The sequence below is a fragment of the Xiphophorus maculatus genome, chromosome 16 (genome assembly GCF_002775205.1).
Source record: "Xiphophorus maculatus strain JP 163 A chromosome 16, X_maculatus-5.0-male, whole genome shotgun sequence".
In the NCBI taxonomy this organism is placed as follows: Eukaryota; Metazoa; Chordata; class Actinopteri; order Cyprinodontiformes; family Poeciliidae; genus Xiphophorus; species Xiphophorus maculatus.
The window spans coordinates 10,226,797-10,245,139 of record NC_036458.1 but is presented as its reverse complement, the minus strand read 5'-3'; the positions used below and the strand labels follow the sequence as shown (position 1 = coordinate 10,245,139).

The window sequence follows — 18,343 nt, the reverse complement described above, 5'->3', positions numbered from 1 at the left end:
TCTGACAATGTAACAGAAAAGTCCCTTTGGGAGCATGTGTCAGGGTTTATGTTTTGCCTCTGCATGGCAAGGGAATTGACGCATTGCATCAAAGGTCAGCAAGAGCGGTTTAATGGTTTTCATGACATCACTTTCAGTCTTGACTACAGAAGGCTGGATGATGGTAGCTCCCCAGGGTACAGCAACAACAGGTGGGCATACGGGAAATATTCAAGGTTTTGTTTGTAAAACAAGTGCATGGGAATAAATATCAATGAAAAGTTCACTGCATAATATTAAAGACATCTCTCACAAAGAATGTTAAATTAATATTCAAGAGCAACAATATTTGATATTGTATTTTTTTTTAAATACAGAAATGTTTTATGGTATTGTCTACATCTTCTTACTGGACATTATAATTACTAGATAAATGCAATGTGGAGTGGAGGCGTTCAGAATGTGGTTCTGCTCAGGAAACCCCGATTGCTTCAGATTGTCTGAATTGTTTTGCGCGTTTCATCTTTCTCTTGACAATACTTCATAGGTTCTCTATGTTGATATTGGTCAGGCTAGTTTGCTTGGCTAATCAAGCACAGTGATGCCACAAAGTCTGCTGGGAAAACGTCTGTCAGTGGTCTTCACCTTGATTGTGTCAACCAAAATATAAAATGTTTATTTTGAAAAATGTTTCATAACATTCAAAGTTTCATAGAAACTGAATTTTGTGTTTTCCTTAAGTGTAAGCAATAATTATTACAATTAATGAAAACAAATGGTAGAAATGCCACTCTGAGTTTAACAAATATGAGTTTCACTTTTGAATAATTGAAATAAGTGAACTTCTTAATATTGTACTTTATTAAAATGCACCTGTGCATCTCAGAGTGCACAAATATTTAAAGCTTTTTAAAATTTTGTCTAACTTTGTGTTTTTGTTGTGAAATAAGTAATTCAGACTTCTTTAAAATTTGACAATTGATTTCCTTTTACGAATGAAAGCCAGAAGAATAAAAACAGGAAGTAACCATAGTGTTATTTAAAAATGCTGTGTCAGACATATATAGGAACTATACAAACGGTTCCATCATTGTTGTCTGTCTCTCTTTGTGTGCGACAGTGCTCAGCAGAGGAACATTGCTGCAAACAAAAAGAGGGCAGTACCTAACCAGGTATGTTTTGACACCTTGATTTGTCCTTTTCTCAAATGCCAGGTTTAATCATCTTTTCACAGATACATTGTATTACATAACCTAATTAATCAAATTGTCAACAAGCCACAGCAAATAATCAATTTCTTCCTCTGGTAATATTATCACCCAGTCTTTCGTAGTCCTGTTTATCTGTTTAACGTTTTAAAGCCGATATTTGTCTATTATTTAATGGTTTTATAACAACTTGTTGACCTTTTTGAACGCACCTTTTTTTAATGATAATGGTTTAAAGGGAGCGCTGTGTTAGATAGTATGAGGAAGAACCCGTTCCCTGCTTTCTGACACAAGCTTATCTCTTCAGGATCAACATTGATTTTCTGCATGTGATCCGGGCGTGTTACATTAGCACAACGATGATTAATAACTGAATGATGTTTGTTTTGCCTTCCTATTAACTTCCAAGCATCTTTGTGCTCATTAAAATTCAAAATGCGCATGGATATCACAACAATCATCTGAGTTGTGACATAACCAAATTGTGATATATCTTGAAGTAATTTTAATTGCATGTAATTCTTTTGCTCTGTTTCTTTCTCTGTCCTTTTTTCATCCTTTTCTCTGGCTGCCTCTTGGATTTCCTGATTTCTTGTTCCTGTTTGCTCCCTTAAACACTTTTTTTCTCTCTTCTACTATTCTTAATTTTCATTCACTTCCACCTCTTTATTCCTCACTTCTTCTACCTATCTTGCACTGTCCACTTCTTTGATTTCCAATTTGTTTTTGGCTTTAATTTTTACACTACCCCTCTGCTTTAACCCCACTTCCCTTCCTACTGTATTACTGCAGGGTGAGATTCTGGTAAGTACCCCGCATTAAACCACACCCTGCCAGGGGCAGCAGGGGTAGGCCATGCAGAAGAACTGAGGCCGTGTCAGTAAAGGTCAGCCAGTTCAGTTAGCGTCGAACACAAACTCCTCAGAGATACTTGAATGAACGTTGGCTCCTGTGTAAATAAAAGGTGATGCCGTCACTTTAATAAAATGTTTTACCCTTCTGCAGCTTGCCGGTTTAGGCGAGGCCCAGGAAGAGAAGGTAGAGTCTCCAGACTTACAAAAGTGTCACCAGTTGTAATTCCAACTGTGGTGCACAGCTACCAGTAATTTGGACTAACACTTGACTTATTTAAACTTATAATGTTTTTCTTTTAGGAGGCAGTAATTGCCAGTAATTCTACTAACAATGTTCAAGTGTAAATTTTGAAAAGGGTCTTAATTTATTTTTGTAGTACGCTACAATCCTACCTTCTCTCTACTTGAGGACAAGAGAGAGGATGAAGAACCCTACAGCCTGTAATTGCGGAGGTGTCAGTTCCTCTGTCACTTGGTGTTTACCTCTGCTGCTGCCTCATGCATGGTGATCCAAATGTTTGCCTTGTGAGAACCGTCCAGAAGGTCACTGGGGGAATAACGGGACCAATCAAATCAGCGACATACCCAAAAAGTGTATTTTTTTAATTTGAAAAATATAACATTCTTTTTTTTTTTTTTTTTTTTTTTTTTTTTACATAAAAGTTCTAAAATTCTACTAACAAAATCAAATGTCTGACGATAATTTCTCATCTCATCCAATCTGTTTTTTAATTAATCTGGTGACTTATCATGGCTTTGGGGTGTATGCTAATGGCTTATACAAAATAAATCCTCGTCAACATATCTTTGTTTTATTTTCTAAAGTTTAATCAAGGCAAACTTCATGTTTATACACAATACATACAAAATGTCCACACACTCCTAAAAAACAGCAAAGTTTTTGTAATGTAAGGAAATGAGACTAACAAATCATTTTAGAACTTTTTTCCACTTTAATGCAACAGATAAGCTCAATTGGAGAAAAAATATATATCTTTTAGGGGGAATAATAATACTGTGGTGTCATAAGTGTGTGTACCCTTAAATACTTTATTAGATACCTTTACATCCCTAATGAAAAGGCTGGCTCAGAGCATTATGCTACTGCCACCATGCACCACTATGTGTATGATACATTTTTGGTGATGTGCAGTTTTTGCTCCAAATACTCTTGCTTTTTGATGAAACATGGGTTTTATCTGACCAGTAACACATTTTCCTACTTGATTTTGGAAAACCCAAGACGTGTTTTCACAGAATTTAGCTGCTAGGTTTGGATTCCTTTTCTTGGTTAGAAAAGATTTCCGTCTTGCCACCTGATGACCGTCTTTACTATTCTAAGATGTATTGAGTGCTTTGAAAGCTCTTTGTGCCCTGCTGCCCCAACTCATTTCTCATAACAATGAGATCTTTGCAGACCCTGGGTTTTATTGTTGGCTTGCTAATGAAATTTTAGGGAAAGAAAGGGGGCAAAAAACTACAGCTCAATTTGTATGTCTGGTTAAGCAGAGGCTGTTGAAATGATGGCAGGTTGATTAGGACACCGCTATATATCAAGTTATGAGGGTGTACACACTTATGCAAGCACAATATTTTACTACTTCACAAAAGATGTATTTTTCTTTCAGTTTTACATCACAATAAAAGTGGCAAAAAAACTAAAATGATTTATTTTGGTCCCATTTTTTTCCATATCTCAAGCTTTTAATATAGAACTTGGAGCTTTTATGTCCCCCGCACATGTCTTATGAAGCATTTTTGTTGTTGATCTCAGATGTCTGTCAGCTTTAACTAACCAATAAATCAGCAACAACATTTAAGCAGAACATTCAATATAAACATTTGTAAAAGGAAACCAGAGCATCTATGACTCCCCTTTATATCGTACACAGGCTGACTGTAAAACACAGGAAACAGTATTCCCAGCTGACTGGATTTATAGTTTTACGTTTTGTTTGGGTTTTTTTTTTTCATTTCTGTAAAGCTTGAGTCATTACTCTCCAGGAACTCTGTTACCTCCTCTCCCATATTGATATTGGCACTATTACGCCAAGTAAATAAGCTCCCTCTCTGCCTCCACCATCTCCCACTGAAGTTCTCTTCTGAATGGAGAGAAATTGTACAACCGAAGTCTGAAGAAGGATTTGACATGAACCCAACACATTACCCCACGCCCCCCAGCTTTTATTTCACAACGTACTTCCTGATATTGTAGTAGGAGTGCATGGGAGTCGATGTAGAAAGATGTGATTTTTAGTAGAGCTTTTAAAACTAAATAACTTTTCTAAAATAACCTGCGACAGTTAGCTGTTTCTGTCTCGTCGTCCTTCGCTTAACATGTAACCAGCCGCTGTTTAGATTTGTTTGTCTGAAAACGCAGCATTTGTCGACTCAACTAACACATTCGTTCTGTATGCTTCTGAAGGAAAGCTGTTTAACATTTTCTCTGTGTAATCGAGCACCTCTGATCCTCTCTGATTAACTTCTGACGCCGCCGTCGACCTTTCGTATTTGCCCCTAAATTGGGGCAGGCACGCCCTAGAAAGCGTCTCACTTTCTTGGTTTGATTCATTTTCTGTTGAGTAAAACAGAACAAGGCTTTCATTTCTGTTCAGTAGTTTCAGTCTGGATATTTTTTTAACATCTAATTGCCCATTCTAAGATGCACATTTTACTATCCTCTGATTATTCCATCCTTTTTGCACTTCTCTCGTAGGAAGTCTTAACTATCACTAAAATCACATTTAAATAACATTTAATTTAAAACGTAAACAAAACTAGTGTTTAACCACACAGGTAAGTCAGTGTTTGAATCAATAATTCATCATTTTTAAATCTTACTTTCAGAAAAGCTTAACCGTTTCTATTGTTTCCCCATCTCCCTGCAATCCTTGTCTCCTCCACACGATCCCTTCATTGTGCAGGTAATCAGGAAAGGCTGGCTAACCCTCAATATCAGCATCATGAAAGGAGGCTCCAAGGAATACTGGTTCGTGCTGACGGCCGAATCTCTATCCTGGTACAAAGATGAGGAGGTGAGAAGAACTGCTGCTTCATTGACTTCTTTAATGTGACAGAAACAGGTACAAATCGGTTAAATTGCAGCAAATGGTGACGATGTTACAGACTGTACATATCCTTATGGAGGTTTGTTGTCATCAGAGGTGAGGAGCTGCGTGCATCCCAGCCTGGCCTAACCAATGTGCAGACTACTGTTCAACTGTAGCCGTAGGAACAGGTAGTCTGAACACTGGGCAGGCTGGGTGGGGGGTGAAAAGGACTGAGAGGAAGGACCCAGAGGTCATTGCGTCTGTAGGTCGCTACACAAGGACTGTAGGACAGAGGACAAATAGCTTAAATATTATCTACTAGTCATACATAGAATAAAATGACATAAATCACAACTGTTTATTGTGCAGAATAAAGTGTAGAGCATACACATTGAGACACTGCTTCAATATGAATCAGTGAAAACTGCTTTTTAAAATCTTAAGCAAGCAGCAGTTTTGAGCATTAATCGGTTAAGTATCGAAAGAAATATTAGAGAAAGTTTTTAAAACTATTTTGCCTTAAATTCAAAGCTGTCATTGTTATTGCTTACTCACCACTCGCTCTCTCTCAAGCCTTCGTTGTCTTCTTCCATCAAAAACGCAATCTAAAAAAATATTAAAGAACTGATTCAAATGAAAAAGTGAAACAGCTGTCTTTGTCTTCGTTTTCTCTTCCTTTCACTGACTTTCTTGCGGAAAAGCTTGGATAACAAGCGGGCTAGGATGGTGTAGGCAAACTGACGTGGCAGCCAAGCTGAAATGTTCCAGCCGGGATCTGACTTTGGAATTTGCAGGAAATCGTACTGGGTTACTGGGGCCGGAGGGGAGGGGGTGATTGTGTGTACAAGTGTGTAGGCGCTTGTCCTCACAACTCCTGCTGGGTGTTTGGGAAGTCGGACTTAACTCTACAAGTGTCTTTATGATCACACTCTGTGTTCACTTTATGCCTTTGTCCGGCTCTTTCCACCACATGTGCATTTCGTTCCTTCTGCACATGAAACTAAGGATTTACTCCGATGTGTGTGGATGTGTGGTGAGGGAGGGGGATTGTGTAGATCTTTGAGTGATGTAACTTTTGGGCCTGCGCCACTCTGTGTTAGCGCAGATGTAAATGCTTCCAGATGTCTCTGCTCAGCAGTGAAAGCTGGCACCCCCACTCCATCCCCCTAGAAACTCCTCCTTTTCTTCCTCCTCCTCATCTTCATCATGCATTTCTCCATCTCGTGGGCCTGGGGGTGGTCCACACTCAGGAAATGCATTCTTTCATGTTTGCGCATTGGTGACTCTGTAATAAAGCTGGTTTATCTTTTTTTTAATGGTACTATTACATTGAATATGTTAAGGTTTAAATGCGTTGTACACATCCAGGTTATTTAAATGTTTATTTTTATATATAATCATAAGAAGCCGAACGGAATAAATGCCATCACCAAAAGAAAGCGAAGTACATATTCTTAATATTTGAGATTGTTTTTTATGTATAGTTGAGCCATAAACATGGTTAAATAAAGAAATTTATTAAAAATAAATATATATATATATACATTTTGCTATGCTTTTTTCCCACATTTAAAGTTGAAGGTCATATCTACTTGGACACATTTTTTAAAAATCCTTCAGGGACTTCTAAATCTAATCTTCCATGAAGATTAGATTGCACAAAAACATGACGAATGGTAATTTCCACATTTAGATGTACTATGTTACCAATAATGAGGTGGCTGTGGAAGTATGTGCATCTGCTCAGCAGCTCTATAACCAGCATGCACATCTTCCTACAGTTATGGGATCATTAAGGAGACCAGGGGAGGATGCAGGGAAACAGAGATGTGTGATGAATAAATAATGCATTCATGTGTTTATAATTACATGATGTAAACTTGTGCATAAATACCTTTTACAGCAATGGCTTTCTTCCTACAGATTGCGTGGTTAGAAGAAACATGATTTTAGACGCCAGATGCATCTGGTTTTGATTTACTCTTTATTCCAAGTCAATATGTTTGTTACCTGAGAATTTTTTTATTCAAAGTACATCTCGTATTTGATCTGCTGACCATTACTTTTTCACCATGATCTAATTTAATTCAAAGTAGGATAGGCATGAACTGGATTCTGTGAAGACCTAATTATTATCAAATGTCCAGAAAAACCTTGATGAGTGACTTTGTGGAAGAAATGGACTGGCATTCATAGATACCTAACTTCAGCACACTTTAATACCTTTAGGATAAATTAAAGCGATGGCTGTGAGCCAGATCTTCTCGTCCAACATCAGTGTCCGACCACTCAGATGTGCTTCTGGAAGAATGGTTAAAACAAATCCACGTGAACACACTCCTAAAGCTTTTGGAAAACCTTCTTCCCAGACGATTTGAAGCTGCTAAGGTTGAGTCGACATATCAAACCCTGTGGATTAGGAATGGCAGAAAAGATTCTTCTTGTTTTATAACCCATAAAAAGTAAAATTTTATATAGCAAACATCTTAGTAGTGAAATAATTTAAAAAAGAATGCTTTGTCCTTTCTTCAGAACCCAATTTAAACTGCATAATACCCTTATGGAATAGCATGGAAATCAAAATACGTCCTTTTAAGAAGATGCTGTCTATGCAGTTTTCCTGCTAACTGAAGTAAAAATATATATATAAACATTAACAAAATGTCTCCCCAGTTACCAAGGTTGTTTTTAACATATTTGTAACAAATAAAATTTTATCACATTATTTAATAGATTAGGGTTAAACAGATGTAGTCATAGATATTTGCATGTATGAACTCAAAATGACGGCACCTGTGTCTGTAAAGTTGTTTTTATAGTTTGCATCGTATTTAGTTACATTTGTTCTTCGTCTTATTTAAGGAAAAAGAAAAGAAGTACATGCTGCCTCTGGACAACCTGAAGCTCAGAGACGTGGAGAAAGGCTTTATGTCCACAAAGCACATCTTTGCAATCTTCAACATTGAACAGAGGTCGGCACATTAGTTTACCCCAGCGGATGCACATCAATATTATCCTATTGATTTCTGTTCTCTTGCGTGGCGTAATGTTAGATATAGCCTGCAGGAAAACTTTATTGTTTTTCTTTGTCTGAACAGAAACGTCTACAAGGATCATCGACAAATAGAGCTGGCCTGTGATTCTCAGGAAGATGTTGACAGCTGGAAGGCGTCCTTCCTCAGGGCCGGGGTTTATCCTGAAAAAGACCAGGTATGACTAACAATTTACCAACATTGGTAACTCTTGGACTCCAACTTGGTACTTTTATTTTATGTTATGTAAACAAGGTAGTAAAAGACTAATAATTTGTTTTTAAGACTGTTTGTGGTCATTTCTATTCAAATGATGCCTTTATAATTCTGTAAAATATAGTATTCCAGCCCTCCTTTCATTTTATTATGGTTTTCTTTGGGGGTTTTCTTTGGCTAAGGTGGAGAACGAAGAGACGGTACCCACAGACACGTTCTCCATGGATCCTCAGTTGGAGCGGCAGGTGGAAACCATCCGCAACCTGGTGGACTCGTACATCGGCATCATCAACAAATCCATCAGAGACCTTGTGCCCAAAACCATCATGCACCTCATGATCAACAATGTGAGCGGAGCCAGCAGAACCTGCAGGCGAAGAGCGTTTTGTCTCATATGTGGTTCAGACAGTTGCTCCTGTGAAAATAAGTCCTTGTCATTGTGACGATCCTTCCAGGCGAAGGATTTCATCCACTCGGAGCTGCTGGCTTATCTTTACTCATCAGGGGACCAGAACAGCCTGATGGAGGAGTCGGCTGACCAGGCCCAGCACAGGGACGAAATGCTGCGCATGTATCACGCCCTCAAGGAAGCGCTGCACATCATCGGCGACATCACCGCCAACACCATCTCCACGCCAGTTCCACCACCCGTAAGCGACAATTGGCTCCAGGATTCCAGGTAGTTCAGAAATGTTGCTTTATCGAACAGTTTTTATTTTAGCATCAAATGATTTACTATTCTAGCGTTGGCTACATTTAAAGATATGTATCTGTTGCAGCCCAACCCCTCAGCGAAGACCACCTCCTTCATCGTCCCAGCCCCCCAACCGTCCTCCCGCTGTTCGGGGCCCGACTCCTGGGCCCTCCATGAACGCCACCCCAGCCTTTAATCCCTCCCCAGCGTTTGGTGCCCCTCCGATCCCCTCCCGCCCTGTTCCACCCGCCGGTGCCTTCAACAGCAGCCAGGATCCGTTCAGCGCTCCACCACTGATCCCATCCCGACCTGCCCGTGTCCCACCCGGTGTTCCCAGGTAAGACTTTGAACAAAGCCGCAATAATCACTAATCTTGTTGCACTTCATTTATAACATTTTATCACCAACATCTAATGATCGTGTCTTTCTAAAGTTGGAAACATTTAGTATGATTTCCCCCCACCTCACCCTTTTCCTCCACCTTTATCGCATTTCTTTGAACTCATTCTTGTCTTTTTATTGTTGGTTTCCTCTTCCTCTCTACCTCTTGTTTCTTCTCTCTTTGGGTTGTTTGGTTTCATCGCTGTCTCTTTGTGAGCGCGTCTCACACCTTGTCTGTATCTTCTCTCCCCGTTGCAGCCGAAGACCCCCTGGTGCCCCATCTCACCGGCCCACCATTATTCGTCCTGCAGAGCCTTCCCTGCTAGACTAGACCTGTGGCCAAGCCCACCTTAGCATGCTTTTTTGTTCCTGGATGTGTTTCTGCACACTGTTGGCCTGGAATGGAGGGGGTCAACGGGAGGGGATGACTAAGTGACGTGTAGATTACAAGCAATGTTAATAAGCTGCTAATACTTTCTATTTACACGCACAAGAAGCAAAAAAAACATTTTATCACTTAAATTTTCCATTTGCCTGCCATGTCTTGCAAACTAAAACCCATCAATGCCTTTAGCAAACATTTCAAATTCATTTCAAATTTTCTTTTAAATATTCTGTTTTTTTAATTCAACTGGTTCTCAGCCACATGCTACATATAGTCTCATATTATCTGGTACACGGTGTCTCCCCTCCTCTTTTCCTCCACTCCCTCCATTTTTAGCCCCAGATACTCTGGGTATAGAATACATTATTGTTGATGTTTTGCTGGTTTTTCACATCCCAACTCATTTCATACTGAAAACAGTTACTTAACATGATGTCTATGATGGTGTCAGATATAAATAATTTGTTCTTGTGTTGTCTTCATTTGAGTGACTGTCTTTCCTGATGACCATTATAAATGTAGCTTTAAAATTAAGTTCAGAGTCGACTCATAAAACACACCAAGACAAGATGCAAGTTATTCATAATCGTTCTGCCTCCGTTTCTTCATATAGAAAAGATTATTTTTCTTTAGTCCAAGCACTTCTAGCCACTGGGGCTTTGCAAGAAACCACTCGTAGCACGGATGCTGTAGTCTGGACACTATGCACCCCCACACCTCCAGGAGAGGGAGACAGACTGAAGCCTGTCTGCTCTTTCAGAAACGTTAAAGTTTGGTTAATAATCCTTCTTTTCTCTTAATCCCATTGAGATTTTGGTGAGGTTGAGTCTAATTCCTAGATTAGCTGATTCAAAAAGAGCAGATTTCTGTGAAAGAGGATTAGATTCTGAGCTGCTGAGTGTTGAGATGATATCTGGGTCACAGAGCAGGAAGATGTCTAGTTTCTCCTTAAGAAAATGTATTATTATTATTATTATTATTACAGTTATTGGTTCTGCTTCCAGGCGTCAGGTATATTGTAAATAGCTGGCCTTTACAGAAGAGATGTCTCATTTTCTCACAGGGTTTATATACATAAATATTAGGCATAATCATCCCAGGAAATGTAAAACAGCCTCATCAGTCTTTACAGTAAAAAAAAAGGACTGTCAATTCATTGAATTTTTTTTTTTAACCTCAGGATTCTAAAAATAATTTTTCAGCTCCTATTATTTATAACCTGGGCATTTGTTCTTTTTCATGGTTTTTGGACGCACTTCTAGTAGCTCGATTCAGCTTCTATCTTACCCAATTCCTTAACTTTTGCTCCATTTATTTCAATTCTGCTGCAGCGACGGGTTTTGTTGGGAGTGTTACTGGGTCTTTACAAACACAGCTGTAATTATATGCTGAGAAATGTCTGATTGCTTTTTAAGGGTTTGTTCTTTATATATATATATAGGTATATATATAGATATATATCTATATATATATATATAAAATTTTTATCTTTTTTTCATTCTTGATCTTCAGGGGTTGGGGGGGAATGGTTTAAGTTGGGAGTGATAATGGGCCACTTAGATTTTCTTCTCTTTTTTTTTGTGGTGGTGATTTGGTGGGCGGGTTGGTGAAAAAGTGCAGGTTCCATCAGAGGAGCTGCGTAGAACACGGAGAAAAAAAAATTACACAACCATTAAAAGATTGAAGAAAATGATTTATATAAATCCCATATTGCTGTCTTAAGACAGGATGTATACTTTGTGCCTGTTTTCTTTTCTCCTGATCTTTATTTCAGTGACAGAGCCTGAAAACCTAAAACAAAATCAGCATTGGATCCTAAGAATAATTACCATGATAGATTAAAAAAAAAGAAAAAAAACTAAATTCCCACATGCCTGTCACTCCAGTTTGTCCATGTGAAGACTGTAAAATCTACATGAACATGTAGGAATACTGTCTGTGTGTATCATCCATCCTTATTCCCTCCCCTTTCTGAAACTGCAGGAAGGGGTTGGAAACCATCCCTCAAACATCTTTCTTTTTGTTTTGCAAACCCTTATGAAGTGCCTCTGTAGCAATTAATGGATTTTTAATAAACATCATGACCTGGTTTAGAAAGAAAAGTAAATAAAGAGGTGTGTTCAATAAAGGGACTGGTTTTGGTGGTTGGTGTCTTCTTGTGTCCTGTGTGATCTGCTGTTTCTGTCTCGGATACAGAACCTTTATTAGTTTTCTGCTCCGATTCCTAAACCGAACAGATACACTTTGTATTTCAATTTCTTCTTTTGTTTTTACAAGTAGGTTAGTGATCTTTACCTCCATACTTGTTCTGTCATGCAAAAATATTTGCATAAACACAATAGAAGTCTTATTAAATATGTTCCTTTAGGTCACATACAATTGTATATTTATGTTTGTTTCCATACATGCAGTTGCACTGCAAAACTGCATCACTGTAGGAAAGAGTATAAAGGAAGATTAGGCAGCAAACAATCTGCTTTTCTCTGCAAACTCAAACATTTTCTATAGAAACTGAAAAATTATTGATCCCATTTAATCCCACATTAGTATTTGGAAAACGTTCTGGATATTCTTGCAAATATCCTAGCTTCACATAGGTATGTTTTAATGGCAAAACTAAAGCTTTGAATAAACCAATGAACAGCCAAAATGGCAAACAGTTTTCCCTTTTTTAACTTGTCTCTATATCTTTTCATTTTAAAACATTTCAAGCTTTTTTCAATAAGAGAGTTTGGTTTCTGGACATTTCTCAAACTTTTCTCATCCAATCAAACTTGTAATTATGACTTTGCTCAGATTTCAATGGAGGAATGCCATGATCTGCATGCACATGTTGCCTTTGTCCTTAAATAAGAACCATCTGTGTTTTTTTCCAGAAAGAATGATCTCAATGTTTAAACTCCACTTTGTCTTTTTTAACACACCCCTTTAGTCACTGATTAGTTACCCATAATGCAGCAGTCATGTCCCGACTGGTGGATCTTGCCACCTCCTAGTAAGTTTGTTGCAATATAGCAATGTATTTTCAGCTTTTCGTCTGTTTTTTGTCATGCGGTTGAAAGCTTAGTAGAATATAAGAAGAAAAAAAAACTTACTTCAATGTGATCCATGGTCAATTTTAGGGCAAGTATCAATATTTTATTCATGTTCCCTGAATTGTCCAACTGAACCCCCCTAAAATGTAAAACTGTCCACCGTTCTCTTTGAGTTATTGTGTAAATATCAGGTTGATGTTTGCTTCTTTGCAGAAAATCTGCAAAACCATTTCTTTACTGCATCTCACAAGGTCAACACACTAACGTAGGCTGATTGTTCCTGAACAGGCGCCCCCCACCGGCACCCCGTGGAAAACAGTGGTGACCCCAAACCAGCAGGCATTGAACTTGAAGAAGTTTGGCAATGAAGACACAGAGGAGCTGCATGCTTTATGTTCTTTACCTTTTCTAAAGGACATAAAGCCGCATCACAAGACGCCTTGTTTTGACATTTTGAGCTGCTGAAGCTTCTTCAGGGGCAATAAACTGTAACAAAGGTATTTAACCATTTAGTTCATGTTGGGAGTAGCCCTGAATATTATATAAATATTGTCATATCTTTTACAGAAAATTTGAGATCTGCAGGAAATCTGTTTATTGAACCTTTATCAGACAATGGTAAAACCAAGAGGTGGACAAAAGGACTTTTTTTTTATACCTTTTGTTTTTTCTAAAGTCGAAGCAATCTTGTCCAAGAAACTGGTTGTTACATTTGAAAATAATTGTCAGAACGTAAGGACCCTGGTTAATTAATATAAAAACAACATAAAACAAAATACAGTGATGTATATATATAAATATATATATATACAAGGCATCCATCTTTGTGAGCATTTAACTTCCTCTGTTGAATCCCAGTGTTTGGATTTGATGTTTGTTAAACAGATTTTTTTTATTCTTTTTTTTTTTTTTTTTTACCAAGCTATGATCCAATGAGGGTAGTATTTGGAAATGATTTCTCTGACGGTTTGAAATATCAATAAGACTGTTAATTGTATTTAATAAAATAACATTGGAGCAAATTATGGCTTTCTAGATTCACTTGACAATATTTGCAAATATCAATACATTATGGCTTTTATGATTGAATTATATCGTCTGTAAGTATATTTGATCATCAAACAGTTAATCTCAGCACTTCAAATTCATGAATTTATAAGTTTTACTTTCTCTTTGGTGTGATTATTATGACTTAAATATATATGCAATTGTGTAACCTACACACTCATTTGAGAGGTTGACGACTCCACAAGTGGTTGTCGCTGTATCCAACCCTATTAATGAACAAAATGAGTGGAAGGAAGAAGTGTGGTTAAAAGAAGCATTCATGAATTTGTAGACCTGAAAAGTCATCAGCTCTAAACATCAAGTATCAACACCCTGATTTATTTAGGACACGAGTTTCAGCGTTTTCAGTTTTTATTATTAGCTACTTCTAAACCAGTGATGATATAAGAGGCATAAGGTGAAAAACAACTGGACTGTTATGATGCACATTTAATTTCACATTTAATCTGGAAATTAAGGTCCCAGAGTGGAGAAAAATTTGAGAATCAAAGCTGTCCGAGTCCACTGTGACGTTTCCAAAGTTGATGATTTAGGAAGTCATGTCATCTACTGCTGTTGGTCCACTGAGTTTTCTCATGTCCAAAGTCCGCACAGCAATCTGTCAGTTCTTTTCACAACAGTTCATTCTTTCCCCAGCTTCTACCTCCAGGAAGATACTTATTTATTTTCTTGCAGGACTTGGCACCTGTTTAAAGTATCAGGCCTCCTTTAACGATTATGTTATCACAATGTTTTATTGGTCAGCAAGCTAAAACGGCCAGCTAAAATGAAGATAGCTAGGAGATTTGGCATTAAGAATTAAACGCTGTAAAAGCAAACCTTGAAAAATTAAACGTTAATAAAAAACCTGGCACAATTTTAGCTCCATTGCAAGCTGGCCTGACAAAACCCCCACAAAATCCTTGGAGCATACAGGCTGATCGCTTCCATGCAACATGGTAGTGACTCACGAAAAAGAACCTCAACTAAGCATTCAGTCTGAGCTCTATGAAGTGGTCAGACTTGATATTTCTGTATTTTATTAAGCCTGTGTCATTGGTCATTACCTGTGAACCACAGTAATCAGATTAACTGATATTACCTGCTCAAAATGCATCACAAACCTTCCTAAAATATGAGTTTCACTTTGGTAACTAAATTTCTCAAATTACCAGCATCTCTAAATCATGGATCTGTAGATTAACATGATGCAATGGAATATCAATACAAAACTTACAAAATAAAAAGTAAAAAAAGTTCTCTCTGTCGTATTATCCTGTGAGGGATAAAAGTAATGTGCTGGTTCTGTCAAGTGCAGACCCGCTTGGTATTATCAAAGAGACGTCTCAGGGTGTAAGTCTGAGTGACAGCCACACCAAGCATCACCATCAGGTTCAGGCAGGACCAGAAGGACACTCGCCACAGGTTGTCCTCTAACAAGTAGCGGTCCCTGGCCTCAAAGGCCCGCAGCACAGCCTGGACCTGACGGGTCTTCTCCAGGTGCCGGTACACCGAGTCCATTGTTCTCTGAAACAGAAAGATTAAAAGACAGGGGGCATCAGTGGGAGGCAGCAACTTACAAGATACAAGAAGTTTTCCCTTCTCACCCTGATTTCTTCTATTCTGTAGTCCGCCACGCTTTCAGTCACAGTGAAGTCGATCCACTCCTCTTGGCCTCCAGATGTGTTGTCTTGACTGTTAATTACGACTTTGAAAAACACCATCTTCTCAGACATCTTACTGAAGCTGTTGTCAAAGCATAACCGGTAATCTCCAAATTCTGTACGATCCACCCTGACAGAGACAACACAATGTGTAACAACAAGGAGACATTATTGGTAACCACGGTTTTAGCTTCAGATCAGCAGGAAAGCATTAGGAACACCCACATATGGATGCCGTCAGATGTCCTGAACTCAGAGACCACCCGCTGACCGCTGGGTGAGATCAAGGCAAACCCAACATCCAGACCGGATCCTGCGATTACCTTCAAAAAAAGGTCACATATCCAGAGTCATCCTCACATTTTAACCCATGCAGCTGCTCAAGTTCGCCTTTTGGTATCTTTGGAACTGCTACCTGAAATTCAAACCAAATAACACAAAGCAGCCGAAGCTTTCTCAGGTTATAAAGTATCAGGTTTCAGTCTGACAAAAACTGATGGTGACGTTAGTTTCCCATGATGACGCATTACTTTGGAGGTTCGTGAGGATGCTCAACCAACCCTGCTTCTACCCCAGAGAGTCTGCAGCCTCCACAGGGTGCAGCATCAACATGCTAACAGTGGTGTCATTTTTTTATCTGTGTTTTAGACCATCAAGAAAAACAATTTAGGGTTTAACAGTCAAACTGTGTCTTTCTCTCTTCTTCAGAAAATAGCGTGCATAGATATACGTGATTTAGGCTGTCCTGATTTTGTGAATAGAAATAGATCTGTTGGGCTTCTTCTCTGAGTTTGGTTGTACATTATGGATTCTTAGCTAGACGTTAGACTAGATTAATTAGCCACATTGCCAGAGGTCCTAATGTTTTGCTAATTCCTGTTTAGTAGCAGGCTAGGTACCTTAACAAGGAAACATATGTTTTCTGTCCTGCCCCATTATTGTGCATGTGCCTTTAAAACTTTCAGCGGTTTTCTTATCTCTCTGATAACAAGGCCAAAGTCCAAACTGTTGCTTGGTTGAAGCAACAGTTTGGACTCGGTTGCTTGCAAACTTTTAAAACAGCCAACTAAAAGATGTCCCAAACAAAACACTTAAATAGCAGCAAAAGGTGCACCGAAGTTCCTCTTCATATTATTTTTACCTGGTATTCTATCTCCATGGTGTCACCTGTCGTGGTAGTTTGGTAAAAACACTCTGTGCCGCCTGTGGGTAGCATAAATGTAAACTCCATGTTTTGGTTTGGCCCCATATCCAAAGCCAGCCCCACAGTCAGAATCAGACATCCCATCAGATAGAGCTGTGCAGACGAAGTCATCTTTGAAGGGTCCAGTAAATAAAGTGACTCCACTTCCACCAGAACCTGGGTAATTTCTCCTGTGCACAATAAGCCAAACTCACTGAATGTGTGTAATTACTTCCTGTCATACTCCGGTGGTTGAACAATAGTCTGTCAGATAGAGCTTGCGTCCTGAGTCAAAGCTGAGTCAGTGGAGCCACTATCTGTGGATCAGAAGCGCTCTGCGGTCTGGACTTCACACTCAAACGACGTGTGCGCCTGCAGTGTAATAAAAGCCATGAAAACAGCATGATGATTTAGTTTTTCTCTCGGTTATTACTTATTTCAGTTTCATTTTGCAGCAGAGATGAAAAACTGTGTGCAATAATACCCAAGTTTCAGGAGCGGATCATTATGCCATGACCTGACCAAACGAGGTCAGAGGCAAACAGTTAGACGCTGAGAGGTTGCTGTGAGTTAACAGGGTTAAACCCAGATTTTATTTTTAGCTGTGATGACACATTTATTAATGAATCAATCACTGACAGCTGTCGGAATAATATTTACGGTATATAAAAAACATGTAATTTAATTTTTCCCCCCCACTGTTCTCATTTGCATTTTAGTAAATAGAGGCCACTTCCGAAAGTTTTATAAGGGGTCATATGGGGGTGATGCACAGCTCTGGGTTTGTGCACCAAATAAAAAAAATAAAAAAAATAGAACTTCATGAGTTTTATTCACCTTAATTGATTCTTCTTAAAAGTTGTAATTTAAGTGCTGTGGGGAAAAAAATTCTCTATGAGATTTTTAAAAACAGCCTAACAACTGCCCCACAATTTTCCATGATTGTAAAAAAACTTTTATCTTCATTTTTAACTGAAGAGCAGTTCCCGACAAATCATGTTCTCTGACTCTAGGAGGCGCTGTTAGTTCTGAACATCTGAATCTTACTGGCCCACATATTTCTTTCAGCACACACAACACACACAAATGAACATAAACTCAGAAATTAAATAAATGTTCAAAACTCTTCACGAGTTTTGATGAGGATAAGTGAAAGTGAAACTAAGTATTTACTGATACTGTATAAAAGGACATCTATTTTCTTGATGTCTGATTTTAATTCTGGATTTTTAAAATAATTTCTGTTTGGTAATTGAGGGGAAAAAAAGTAGCTTTCATAAAATTCAAAGCATGCCATACCTTTCATTAGTGCTAACCTACATACCTGAAACTTCTGTTTTGGGTAGTTAGTAATTTTGGTAAATAGTTTTTCAGCACATCTGGTATAACTGAGTCATGTTTAGGTCTAATAAGCTTCATCAAACCACAGGACATGTCAAAACAAAGTCTTTGCCACTGAGTGCATTTGGAAACTGAAATCTGGCTTTTTATGTTGCTTTTGAAGTAATGATTTCTTTCTCTCTGGGTGACCTTTCAGTCTCAGACTTGTTTCACTTCGGATAACGACAGTTTTTACTAGCCTCAGACAAAAATCTCCTTAAGCGTTTAGCTTTTG

At 38.4% G+C, this 18,343-nt stretch overlaps 2 protein-coding genes and 1 long non-coding RNA gene across 9 annotated transcripts in view; 1 reads left to right on the top strand and 2 right to left on the bottom strand.

Annotated features, from left to right (window-relative positions):
• The window catches only part of LOC102231683 (dynamin-2), a 30,525-nt gene extending 16,840 nt beyond the window's left edge, over positions 1 to 13,685 (top strand). For 2 of the 7 annotated variants that reach the window (XM_023349592.1, XM_023349591.1), the window contains exons 13-21: positions 1,100 to 1,151; positions 2,193 to 2,225; positions 4,966 to 5,076; positions 7,954 to 8,063; positions 8,190 to 8,301; positions 8,522 to 8,686; positions 8,795 to 9,018; positions 9,119 to 9,370; positions 9,673 to 11,943. In XM_023349592.1, coding sequence (XP_023205360.1) covers positions 1,100 to 1,151; positions 2,193 to 2,225; positions 4,966 to 5,076; positions 7,954 to 8,063; positions 8,190 to 8,301; positions 8,522 to 8,686; positions 8,795 to 9,018; positions 9,119 to 9,370; positions 9,673 to 9,745 — 1,132 coding nt within the window. In that variant the 3' untranslated portion in view covers positions 9,746 to 11,943. Of the gene's footprint in view, positions 1 to 1,099; positions 1,152 to 1,979; positions 1,992 to 2,192; positions 2,226 to 4,965; positions 5,077 to 7,953; positions 8,064 to 8,189; positions 8,302 to 8,521; positions 8,687 to 8,794; positions 9,019 to 9,118; positions 9,371 to 9,672; positions 11,944 to 13,122 lie in introns of those variants that run through there. The other 5 variants (XM_005801491.2, XM_005801488.2, XM_005801492.2 and 2 more) reach the window with 3 other exon arrangements.
• On the bottom strand, positions 5,091 to 5,879 carry LOC111611722. The gene is made up of 2 exons (XR_002754183.1): positions 5,647 to 5,879; positions 5,091 to 5,372 (listed from the first exon to the last, which is right to left on the bottom strand). It is a non-coding gene; the product is annotated as an uncharacterized LOC111611722 (long non-coding RNA).
• Positions 13,686 to 13,720: 35 nt separating the features above from the next.
• Positions 13,721 to 17,119, bottom strand: LOC102225011 (transmembrane emp24 domain-containing protein 1). Its single transcript, XM_005801546.2, has 4 exons — positions 16,687 to 17,119; positions 15,771 to 15,868; positions 15,489 to 15,675; positions 13,721 to 15,408 (listed from the first exon to the last, which is right to left on the bottom strand). The coding sequence occupies exons 1-4, from the start codon at positions 16,858 to 16,860 to the stop codon at positions 15,190 to 15,192; spliced, it is 678 nt and encodes a 225-aa protein (XP_005801603.1). The 5' UTR covers positions 16,861 to 17,119; the 3' UTR covers positions 13,721 to 15,189.
• Positions 17,120 to 18,343: the final 1,224 nt, after the last annotated feature.